General features: G+C 48.0%; 3 protein-coding genes across 3 annotated transcripts; 2 read left to right on the forward strand and 1 right to left on the reverse strand.

Moving 5' to 3' along the window:
• Positions 1–410: 410 nt before the first annotated feature.
• On the forward strand, positions 411–2,370 carry ONS95_009129 (uncharacterized protein). Its single transcript, XM_058502699.1, has 2 exons — positions 411–1,276; positions 1,327–2,370. Exons 1-2 carry the CDS (start codon positions 1,151–1,153, stop codon positions 1,438–1,440), a joined length of 240 nt encoding a protein of 79 aa, XP_058361628.1. The 5' UTR covers positions 411–1,150; the 3' UTR covers positions 1,441–2,370.
• Positions 2,371–3,650: 1,280 nt separating this feature from the next.
• On the reverse strand, positions 3,651–5,265 carry GWT1 (Glucosaminyl phosphatidylinositol (GlcN-PI) nositol acylation protein; the record flags this gene model as incomplete). The annotated part of the gene is made up of 2 exons (XM_058502700.1): positions 3,651–5,063; positions 5,146–5,265. 2 exons carry the CDS (start codon positions 5,263–5,265, stop codon positions 3,693–3,695), a joined length of 1,491 nt encoding a protein of 496 aa, XP_058361629.1. The 3' UTR covers positions 3,651–3,692.
• A 2,009-nt stretch (positions 5,266–7,274) lies between these two features.
• On the forward strand, positions 7,275–8,444 carry ONS95_009131 (uncharacterized protein; the record flags this gene model as incomplete). Its single annotated transcript, XM_058502701.1, has 2 exons — positions 7,275–8,181; positions 8,236–8,444. 2 exons carry the CDS (start codon positions 7,275–7,277, stop codon positions 8,442–8,444), a joined length of 1,116 nt encoding a protein of 371 aa, XP_058361630.1.
• Between the last annotated feature and the right edge of the window lie 4,078 nt (positions 8,445–12,522).

Here is a 12,522-nt window from a genome sequence, read left to right on the forward strand (position 1 = left end):
CAACCTTGCATCTCTTCTCTCCTCCTCTCACCGTCCACACCGTCGATAAAGGCATAAACATTGTTTACTTACTTACCTTGCTTGCATTGACGTGGCAGGCCGCGCCCGTCCGCCCACAAAAACAACACAACCAACCAATCGCCTGCGTGGCAACGCAGGGATAAACCTGAAACAAAAAAACGGTCTGTCCAAAGGTCTTTCGGCTTTTGCTGTTGAGTCGAGTCGAGTCGGGTCGAGTTACATCAACAGACAAGAGACAAGAGACAGCGTAGGTACAGTACGTGCACGCATCATCACCAGACATCAGCATAAGATCATCATATAAAAAAAGAGGAATACCGATGTATACCCACCGTGTAGAAAAACATCCACTCACAGCGGCAGCGCATGAAATTTACATCTCCGAGATTCTTGATTTCTCGGTTAGTGGGTAAATCACACATACTTTCATTCTTTCTTTCCTTTTTCACATAAAAATAAGGCCCAAAAATAATTCCCCATGTTCATGGCATGTTCATAGAAACTTAATACCCAAAAGCATCCATCAAACAAACAAATGGAGAATCGAATCCAGACCCCTAGACCTTTAATTCCATACAAGCAAGAAAGTGCATTTCATGCCTGCTTGCCTGCTTGCCTGCCCTCAATCCCGTCAATTCCAAACACAATTCTCCAAACCACCAGAAAAAGAAAAAGGAAAAATACATATAAAAACCTTCATCTTCCCATTCCATCCATGATCCATCCATTCATCAATACAGTCATCCCACCCCAGCAGGCATAAACCACCGGAAATGAGGCTTTCAGGAACAACGCCGCACACAGACCCCATCTCCAATCTGCAAGTGTTCAAGGACCAATCAGACGCCCTCAAACCCCCCCCACATGTCCCCGAGGAAATGGAATGGAAGACCAATCCATCCTGGTCTGCTCATCTATTTTAAGGTTTTCTGTACATCATGTCACTGTATTTTTTGCTGGTGCTCGGTACCTCCGTATTATTGTATGTGACTACTCCGACTTTGTTTTTGTCATTTGATATTTTGTGGTCTTGGCACTTGGGTAAGTTTGGTTTGGTTTGGTTTGGTTGGAAGGAGATGGGATGAGTATTCTCCGATTCCCGTTTTAAGACTGTAGGGTTTCGAGGGGGATGTACAGTACAGTACACACTGCCGAGGTTGATTTCCTCAAGGTTCCATTGACACGGTTGATCTTCCTTTTGTTCTGTTCCATCGTTTCTAGCACCTTTACCTACAAGGCATTGAAGCTGCAACGAGTAAGTACCGTAGTCCTGACAGCTCACTTCCGAATTGACGATCTCCCCAGTTTAGCCAGAATTACCAGATTGGGTCGAAGAAGAGTCAAGCCTCACCGTCTCCGTCTCGCTTCCACCTTAGGAAATACGGAGGTATCCTCGGCTTCTATCAATCTATCACCTGACAAGTCAAGTCAAGTCAAGTTCCCTTCACCGTCCTAGGTACCAACCTGCAATCCCTCTACCATCAAACTCCTCCTCATCATCAGCTGGTCCTCGGTCATCACACCGTCCCTCCCTACCACGAGTCATTACCATTCTATCTCACCCGCCTCTTCACCACTCGCTCACTCACTCATTCACATGCATCCCATAAGTTACCCGCATGCAAGCACCCGGCACCAACCTCCCTCCCCTCCCCGCCAAGTCCAAACGGTACCTGAATCCACACCGCATTTGGCTTAAAGCCATCAGCTACCTTTATTAGCCAATCTAGTTTAGCAACCCAATCCAATCCCAATCCAACCCAAAGTAGATTGATGTTAAAGTAAAGTAAAGCAAGCAAACGAAAGAGATGTCATAAACTTACTACGGGAAGAAATAATTCCGTGTGGTGGTTAGATAAAAGGTAAAGTGGTCCGCTGGTGGGGGTTAGCTCGTGGATCGAAGGAAGGGAGGTGAACCTACCTAATGCTCGGCTACAAGATGGGTGACGGTCATGGGGTTCGGAAGTGGAAGGAGAAGGGGCAAAGGAAAGGGAAGTCATGCCGAGGGCTGGGCTGCCATGTGTCTGATGTCGAGGGATTGATTAATCGAAACGGAATGTTGAAATCGATAATACCTAGGTCCTGTAATGGGTAGTGACTGACAACCTGCCTAATCTAATGTACCGGTCAGTATCTGCACAAAGCAGCATATATGGAAGCGAGTGTCTGTCACTTATGGGAGGGAAGGACTAAAGATAATTAGATCGGTCTGGTAGATGATTAGGAATCAGTCAAGATCCGGCGTTACTGTTTCTTTCCCCCCCAGATGTATACCTCTTTTCTTTCTTCCGGTTCATTTTACCATTAGACCTCTCCAGACTTCTGGTTAGCATTTAACCATTTCCTTGCCGAGAAGAGCGTGAACCGATTCCAGAAATCAGCTCCCGCACTGTCATCTTGTGCATTCATTGGCTCTTCATCCATCCAGTTCCAAATTCCAATAGTCTCTAATGCGTTCGGACAATTTACCAACTGGTTTCCTCAGTGTCTCCCATGTCTGATTCCGAAGGAAAAATATATTCCTGTCCCTCCCGTCACCTACCAACCATTCAAAGGAGTATTTCCAGGAACACATGAATGACATCACCCCTCTATCGTATCATATCCTCTAATCTCAAACATCAAGACTTCACAGGCTGCAGCATTCATATCCAGACCTCTTCTCTAGCATTTGTGTTGGTCCTTTAAGTTGCACACTGCTCACTGGCCCAAGTAACACAAAGACTCTACCCCAATGTAACCATTCTTGTACCTGTCAAGTGAAGAAGACAGTTCATGTCAGGTGTCTCTGATTACAGAAGAGAGACAACAAGACATGAGGAGGAGAGAGAATGTACTAAATGGGCCTACGGTTTTGAAGGTGCCTAGTCGCGATATTCGTTTGACGGCAGAAACCATGTGAAGACACACGATGATATTACTGTATTACCTGGCGAGAGATAAATTCACCTTGCTCCTTCTTTTTAGCCCTTGGAAAAGGCAGAATAATTTACGAGTCCAACTTCTCCAGTATAACTTCCCAGCAACATCATTCACGCAACGCCGTTGAAAATTGAGCCACCTACATTCAGCAAGTGGCTGATACGAGCCCAACTACGAGTCTACGAAGCACCAGGATATGTAACACGCAAAGCTTGGCTAGTACTGTGCTGTGGAAACATATCCTAGATCACGTCTAGGGCATCAAATTTCGTAAGCCGCAGTATCAATCTCAGTGATAAATCCCCTTCTACACATCTCACTGCTGAGATATCAGCCGGTCTTGATGAAAGGATTAAACTCTGAGCCGGTGGTGTACGACACCGATTGTAGAGTCCTGTTCACTTCACGGACTCGGAGTTGTAGTCTAGATCTTGACTAGGGAGGCCACTCTCTTTGTTCAACTCAAGTGGTTGGAACGAACCTTCGCACCTAGGAGAATACACCGACAGTAGTGAACAGACACAACCACGTGCTTGGTACCTACGAGTGATGACAAACGTGAAACTGCAGGTGAAGTAGACAGACTCGTAAAGGGAATGAGGAGACATGATGTGGAGGCATATGATCATATCTATAGGCGAGACATCCAAAACCCTCCTTAAGCGAATCAAAACAATGCAAACAAGTAAAACTGCTCTGAAACGCGTGGAGGTATGAACACAATTCTCTCATATTTGGTATATCGCTAATTACAACTTAATCGAAATATCATACACATCCAAGCCCACCGCAACACCCGTCACAGTCGCCGCATAGCCGACCAAAATCCCCATCGCCTGCAAGTCTGTAACATGCAGCGTCGGCACCGTCAAGTTGACCAAGCCCGTCAACAAATTCGCAGCCAGGAAGATCGCAAGCCCATTCCTGTTGAAAGCCTCTAACACGCGACTCGTACTCGCTCTGTATACTTCCTCCTCCTCTTTCTTGGTTGCAGATGTTTTATGCGCGTTGGGCATGAACAGCGTTTCAACGAGGCAGAAAGCTGTGAGTTGGGCGGTGTTGAATGCTGCGATCCAGAGGAAGTAGGGCAGGTTTGCGAGACGTCGTGATACGGCTAGGGAGAGGCCGTACGAGTAGTTGGTGCTAGCCCAGAAGAGGACTATCCAACCTGCTGACCAGGCTCCCATCCTAACAAGGAGTCTTTTCCTCTGCTCTCCGCCTGTGGAGCCCTCGCCTCGTGGAAGAACCAACAATCCCAGTTCCTGCCCTGCGAGGAAGATCGCAAGGTATCCGAAAAAACTGAATATCCCTTCTCGGTTCTTGTCGAATAGATTCGTCCTCGGAGCTGTAAGGACAAAGGCCTTCAGATCTGTGAACTCCAAGGCAGCCTGGTATGCAAGTCCGAGTGCCACTGCCAGTCCAGCATAACTGGGCACATACTCAAATGCACTCTGGAACAATGCCACGAATGGAGGCAGGAAACCCATCGTGAAGAAGAAGTTCCAGTGTACGCCGTATTCGGTAACATGCTCAGCATAATCCAACCCTTTCACGGTATACAACCTCCCCAGTCCAAGCACAATCAGCGGTAGTGAATGCTTCAGCGACTGTGCCAACCTCGTTCCCAGCGGAGCCAGCTTCTTCCCAGCTAATTGTGCCTTCAGTATGGGTCTTGCTGCCACAATGCCAGCCGAGAAGACAAACGACCCAACACCCACATCCATCAAGGAAGTGCCCCAATTTTCCACCTTCGCAAACCGTCTTGGGAATATGCGAAAATCCACAGCTAATATTGCTATACACGTAACGACAATCATAGCACCTCTATACGTCGTCACAAATGCCTTCTTAGGCAGCTGGTTCGGTGTCTCTTTTGATTGCTTGTCTGCAATGGGGGGAAGCTTCGCTTTCTTCGGCGGCGGAGGTCGTGGGAGGAAGTATAGTATAGGGACGGGTGCCAGAAGGAGGGCATTGAGAAGTAGTGGAGTTGGAGCATATAGAGTTATGGCAAGGAGAATCGCAGAGACGTTCAGCAGGAAGTCGACCGCGAAGGCAAGAGGGGTATATGGTTTGAAGAAGGATTGACGGGCCTGAAGTGCGGACCAGAGGATTACTGCAGCCTTCGGACTGTTAGTATATCCAAGGATGGAGCCAAGTATATTGTGAATTAGAAAAAGTCATGAGAAGAAGGCAAAAACCGACCGGCGCAACAGCAGTAACATAGTTGATCTCTGAAATCTTCCCGCCGGTAAGGTTCGACACAAAGTCCTCCTTCAGAGCTTTGTAGCTCGCAGCCATTGCTTGTTCCGCTGCTCGAGACATTTTGAGAAGAATATAGAGTGAGAAGCACCTTCACAGGAGCGATGTCCTGAGTCCGTAAAGAGAGACGTGTGAAGATTGAAGATGCCAGACAACGCGAAAGTCGCGAGGCGGACGGATGTAATTCCGCACCGAGGCTACCAGGCTCGTGACTTCGCGATGAGTTCCATCTTCCTGAGTTCCAAAGGTTTGCAACTTCAACACCTTGAAGTTGTAAGTTTCTCGTCTTCATCATCGCATTTCTCCCTTTGTCTGAAATGCGTGATTCCCGAATAGTTGGATATCATGCAGTACTCTCTGTGATTAGCGCTTCGGCCGCTGTTGTGTATTACCCTACTTGTCTTGCATCGCGTGCTTGGAGTCGTCGACGAATAGATACGGTCAGAGCTAAGTTGAGGCTCGACATACCTCGTTTGTTTTGTTGCTTATTCCTTTTCGCGGTACATCTATTATGTGACGGAGCAATGATATCCGTCGTGCCTTCCTGTGTCAAACTTTTGCCTTATGGCTGGGGCTGAGCTTCGATCGGTCGCTCCTTGACTGCTATCTGGTGGTAATGACAGCCGATACTGCTTTAAAAGAGATTGATTTCTAGGCATCTCGCTTCAGGTATGATCAAAGACGAATGCTGTTGAAGTAGCTTCATTTTTCTGGAAGTTTCCACACACACAGGGTCGTCCTTCCGAACTCTGTCCTACACACCATGCTGATAGCTTGACCTCTCCATCCATCCTTCGGGAACTGTTACCCGCCATTCCATGGTCTTCATCCCTTTGTGCTCAAAGTCCAGTCGATTCGGGAAGGATTTTCCGTACCATTCTTCCTGCATTGAACTCCTTTCGGCCGACACCAGCTATTTATATGAAGAGACTTTGTCTCCTCATGAGTCTCCTGATGGTCAAGCTGTCCGACACGACGAGCATGGAACCTACAAGGTGTGGGAAGCCAGCATCATGTCGTAGCAACACGACGAGGTCTCAACACCATCTCTATCGGCTATTCAATCTACCACTTCTCACGCACATGTCAATAACGATCTCGTTGTGGTAGCTTGGAGTCGATGACCCTGCTCTCGGCGATGAACTCGCCGGCCAATTTGTCCAGAGTCACTTCATCAACCCTTGGCACATGGGCTCACAGTCTACAATGGTCACATGATATTGAACGAATGTCGCAGACAGGTCGAATCAAAGCTCAGAGGTCTAAACGGACAGCTTTCTGTTGAAAGCCATGGATCGTGCGCGTCATACGCTCCTAGTCGGCGCTCGCCCATGGTCTCGGGTTGCGGCTGTCACTACCCTCTGCCGAGTGGCGAAACATTCTTTGATGGGCTCGCGGCTGCGTTTCGGAAGTTGAGATTTGGCTGCGGGTGGCTTCAAACGGCCTCCCGCGAATCCTTCATACTAAACACGGACGACTCTCATCTCCCACTGTTTCGAGCCGACACATCGATTGCTCGAAGCAAAATATGAAGAACGACATTCCGTTGGAAAGCCACTGAGTCCCTGGGCCTATTTTCTGACACGCCGATGAGACTTTTGGAACGGGAGGGTTCCTCCCACCACTGCACCGTGAGTCAGAGAGTGATTGCCTTCAAGTGAACTGTGACAAATTATCTCGGAAATGAGGGCTCGCTTTTATGGCTGCAAACGGTCCTGAGCTACTTCGAAGCCTCGGCTTCATGCAAGGCATGACCCAACGCCGAATGTTTTTTTCTTTGTCCTGCAGGTGCGGAAAGCACGCCAACCACACCGGGAATGCAAACTCTCAAAGAAACTTCGAATGTTGTATAACTCAGGTACCTTTGTCGATCCGGACTGGCTTATTTTCATCCTCAAAGCACACATCTCGATCCAACTTTCAATTGTCTTCCCTGTAATCTGAAAACCAACAACACGCGCAAATAGAAGGAGTCCGCCGCCAATCTCAGTATCATTTTCTATTTCTTCAGATCGGAGATCGTCAACCTCAACTCCACAACAGCGGTCTGACGGCCAAAAGTGTTGCAGACCATGGGCGCACTCTCGGCAATTGATAGACGACATCACAGCGAACTACAACCCATCAAAACTATCTCCGACACCCCATATGAATCACAAACACAAGCGAGACAGCGCGCGAGAAGTTCCGCCCATCCCACGACATTATTACCGAGTCCAAGTATCGTAGCAGCACGCGCCTACCATATTGCAACAATACCAATTGAACAGCAGAGGCGTGAAAGCTTCGTTGAGAGTCAAGAGCTTCCACGAAGACATTCGCTGCTATCTACAACCAAAACTCTGGCATTGCAACTGGGAAGCTTCCGTTTCTCCGCAGGACATCATGGCTTGTCACCTGTGCCGGAAGCCGGAGAGATTTCAACGAAAGTCAAGGTAGAAGAGTTGTCGGATGTATCTACGAATGAAGTCCATGATGCACATGAGATCTTGTCTCCAGGATGGAGTGCGTCTACGTTGTGCGCAAAACCGCAGGAGTATTTTCTCCAGGTTCCATTTCAGTACACACACAATCACCTCAGAGATTGGGGATTCGCCTATTTAGGTAACTCGGCAACAGCAGATGCTTTTGTCAACGCTGTCAGCCTTCGTCGGCCAAGTATGGCTGTTGGACTGGGAAATGAGGCAGAGATAAAGTTAAACACGCATTTAGTCACTATCCGAGCAAGAGTTGTGCCACGAGGGAAAGACCGGAAGCCATTCTTGATGCAGAAGCAATTCGATATCGAGGAGCTCAGAAAAAGCATTCCCGAGGTTACAAGCGAACCAGGAGAAAGCGAAGGCTCTCCTGTTCTCAGAAGATCCCCCAGAACTCGACGGTCGTCAACCCAAGTAAATACGGACATTTTTCCAACAGAGATCACTAGCACAAAGAGAAAGCATAGATCTCCATCTCCTGGGAATGGCTCCCTCCCCATCCGTGAGTCTCCAAACCCATATCGCTTGTTCTTCACTGATATTTGTTCTGCTCCAGATATAGAATATGCACTGCACTATCTACCAGTCCTTGGAGCTCTGATGCTGTCCGGCCACGTCCGAAAGGGAGACTCTATCGACCTCCCAATTCCACACCCTGACGCATGGCGAGATGTCCTCACTTACATCTACACCGGTCGAGGAAACCATGGACGACTCACAGCTGCCATGAAAGAGAATATCCTCTTCCTAGCCGGCCACGCCTAATCAGGAGTGTTGTTGCCACAATCGGGGTCCCGCCTTTCCATGAGCGCATACTTCTGTTCCTCTTCGTTCCGGCTTTGCATGCTTTGCATACCCTTCTCCATCATAAGGCCGTTTATTGATGCAGACGTTTGTTTTCGGAGCTACGCATAGTCACTCGCATGAGGCATGTCACACCAGCAGGGCCGAAGCCGGACTTGCAACACCACTTTACCGTTGAACGATCATCCACGGTGAATGAACGTCTTCCGAATTCGTACCAACCCATCTGGTCCCACCCAGATTTCACCACGCATGGATCACGATTCGATTCGTCCATTCCGGTACCTCTGCATCAACGGCAGTGAACAGTGGACAGGTCAGAATGGAGGGGGAGTGGAAAGTCTCTGTTTCCGTTCGCGACGGGTTCGACTGATGGCTCTCCTTTTTGGCTATTTCAATTTCCTCCTCTGCACGGCTTCGTTGTACTTTCCATCAATTTTCACGACTTGATGGCCGCAACATGCTTGCTTGAGGATACCCCGTTTCCTTGGAATTATAATGACCCCTGCACGTCTCTTTCCCGCCTGCGTCTGCCAGTAACGTTTCCTAGATTTGACGAAAGACATGGGCTATGTTCGATCACAATTTCACGGCCGATTAAATGCAGCAAGATGTACAATGTAGCATTAGATCTATACAAACTAAGATAGCACATCAAAATCTATTACCATGCCGGTCTTAATTCCCTCCATTCCAGCATCCGTTCTCTTGGAACAGAGCGTCTCACCAGATCTCGTCTCCAGAAGCGCCGTTAACCTGAGAGATGCTCACTCAGTTCAATCACGAGCAACACCCACAATCTCATAATACGACGACACGGACTTTGGCATGATACGGGATCGACACGAATGATGAGCATGAGCCTCACGAATACCAACTTCTCCAACCTCGCCATGCACAGCATACATACAGTCGTCCCCTACTCCTTGGCATTCAGCCAGCCCCGAGACATTGACAAGGGGAGACAAGTCTAACCCCGTAGTCAAAACTATTGACTGAGGATGTACCTACAAGGATATTGAGCGCCACATTTTGCAGTAGGCAACCTGAGCAAATACTTAAAACGGACTCCCCATTTCAAGCCTCGCAACAATGCTGCACTTAGAAGTAGCTCCGTCTCCATCTGTGTTCTGCATCCGAGACAACATGTCAGAACTAGAAATCCACGTTCTCGAAAGCTCCTGAAAGCACGGGCTTGCTACTCCATTCTATCAAAACCTCAATCAGCATCTAGTCAGCCTCCTCGCTTAAAGTACCCCTCATACAGTAACAAGGCCGCCCTCGTTCTCCTCGGTGCCAAAGCGCATCAGAATCAGTACCGACCAGTGGAATATTTTCATTCATTTGCTTTTTGCGCAGGAACCGCCAGAGATCCGCCGGCTCAGATGTCCGTCGGAGGCGTCTGGCGTTTCTGCAGCAGCAGTGGCATGGATGTAGGAAAGGTGTGTGTGGGTGAAGAGCTGGGACTTGCTTGCTCGAATGAGCTTGACGTACATGATGGCTTCCAACGTCAATTGATCAATCATATGTTCTTATCCAAGAAGCAGTACTTGGCATAGGAGATATATGGGTGAAAATGTCTGCGTCGCAAGCCATGAGCCTTCCGTATTTTATGTGATTGTCAACCTGTCCTGCTGGCAGGCCAAAGATATCAGCTAGTCCAAACGGCCCATGTTAAGCATTTTACAAGATCTGAAAGAAGAGCTGATTTGATTCTTCGATATGCTCTTTTTACTCTACCATTGTCACTTTCCCACGATGCCTTCGGTGACATAATTTCCGTCCAGGGTCGTGCCCACCTACCCCGCAGTTGGAGCTTCAATTCCTTGAATCGCCGCTGCACGCGATAAAGAAAACAATAGCAAGGACCAAAGGCGCAAGCCAAAAGTTAAATTCTCAACCCTGTTCCCAGTCATGTCAGATTTCATTCCACCCATTTCTTGCAGTACTTTCTCAGACACTCGACACGAGGGTACGTTCTCAGCCTTGGGCCATTCTCACATGCAAACCACACTAAACCTCCAACTTTTATCTCAAGGGCGATGTTTCAGTTGTCCCTCTTCTCCATCAAAATCGACACTACAGATAAGCCACTTGAGCGACTAGCAAACCCAATCTTGCTTGAATCAAAACTAGAGCAACTAAAGCAAGTGCTACAGAAGCCGTTGTCTGTTGTCTCGCACTAGCTGTTTAAGAGAATCGAAAAAAAGCCTAGGGGTGTAAGACAAGACAAGATCGACATGTCGAGATCAAGACCCATTCCGATCATGTACTATTTTAGTTTCGTTGGAAAGCCGCTGCCTCTGTCATGTCCTGACATGAAGGTAGACCAGCAAACCTTACCTTTCAAGCGGAACTTTCTTTGGCACAGACCTGGCAAATCGCACGTCCTGCCGCCCGTGGCTCTCGCTAAATTCAACCTCCCTTGTCCTCTTCGTCTACAGCTACAGTCAAGTGATTGACTGACTGACTCCAACATCTCCTCTCGCGAACTCCGGTTCCCCAAGACAAATCTCGATCGATCTCACCACTAATTCAAAGTGGACTTCAATTCTAGAACGTTCGCTCTTATCCTTCCCTCACTTCTCCACCTTTGCTTGTCTATCCATCCATCCATGAACCCTCCCTCCAGCCCACCCCACCTTCGAGTATGCAGGTCCCTCTCCGATCGAGCGTCGTACATCCAGCTAATGCAGACTATCTGCAGTGCGAGAATCACCGCATCTGCATTGCATTATGCATGTAGATGCATGAGTCGCTGCATTTGCAGTGCATGCTCTAGACCCTCTCAGCATGCCATGCCTACCACCCAAGATACATAGCAGCCAGTAAGACAGCGCTGAAATACCCGCTGCAGAAATTCCACTATCTTTGCACTCTCGTCATGGCTGGGCAGCGTACCCTGGCGTGTTCGTTCCCTTCAAGCTTCTCGCCATTCATCCCACTAATTCGCAGTTATATTATTCCGTGCCTGACGGTACTTTACAGTACTTCCACGGAACAAAACACCTGTACCTCTACCTTCAATGCTATCGAATCTGACTTGATCCCAAACAGAGGATAACATTTTTCATCCAGAGAAACCACCAATTGATCAAACCCGACACATCCATCAGCTCATTTTCAACGCCACAAATTAACAAACAATCAGCCGAGCCTATGACCACCCCTCTAAACAAAACAACCACACATATAATTTCGAATATCCATCATATTTTTTTGCCCACACGCGACAAAACACATGTGAAATATGACAACATTCATCCACTGACTCGCTTACAACCAACAATGAAGTCTCGTTCTAGTCTGGGTGATGCAGTATTGTACAGCCAACAATCAAAGCACCTCCAGCCTGATATCATCGGCTTGCAACTCCATCCCAATACTATTCTTGAATACAAATAAGCCTCAAGCCTCAAGCCTTCAGTGCTCAATGTAACCCGAAAATATATCATTTCGGCCCGGGTAAAGGGCGTCCCGTAACGTGACAGCTGTACCGACTTTCCAAAGGAAAAAAGCCGTTGTGAAATTGTGATATTGTTATTCTTCCTTACATGAATGCTACTCAACAGCAGAATACTTATCTGTACATACGTTATAAGCGAGATGTATACATCATATCTCTCCTCATATCATCATCCCAATCGTTCATCAGAATGGACATGCTATCCCGTCCATCCCAATAAAGAAGACCCTACATCATCCTCCCTCCAGAAGTAGAAGGTACCTGTCCCGTCCTATTCCCACTCCCATTCCCTAGGTATCAATACCCTTCACCCAAGCCCATCCTAACCTCATACATTGTTATCATGTACCCACCACCACCACCACCTTCTCTTGGTACCTTTCTCTCTCTCTCTCTCTCTCTCTCTCTCTCAATCAGTACTTCCATCGGCCGATCCTCCACCTCCGCACACTTTCCTTCCCTTCCCTTTCCTTTCCTTCCCTTTCCTCCCCTTCCCTCCCTTACCTTCCTTTCCCTACCTTATCCTCCAACTCCCTTCAATAACCACAGCTATCCCACCAACCCCCCAAGTCA

This window comes from Cadophora gregata (genome assembly GCF_030347475.1).
Source record: "Cadophora gregata isolate MNR1 chromosome Unknown scaffold_3, whole genome shotgun sequence".
NCBI lineage: Eukaryota > Fungi > Ascomycota > Leotiomycetes > Helotiales > Ploettnerulaceae > Cadophora > Cadophora gregata.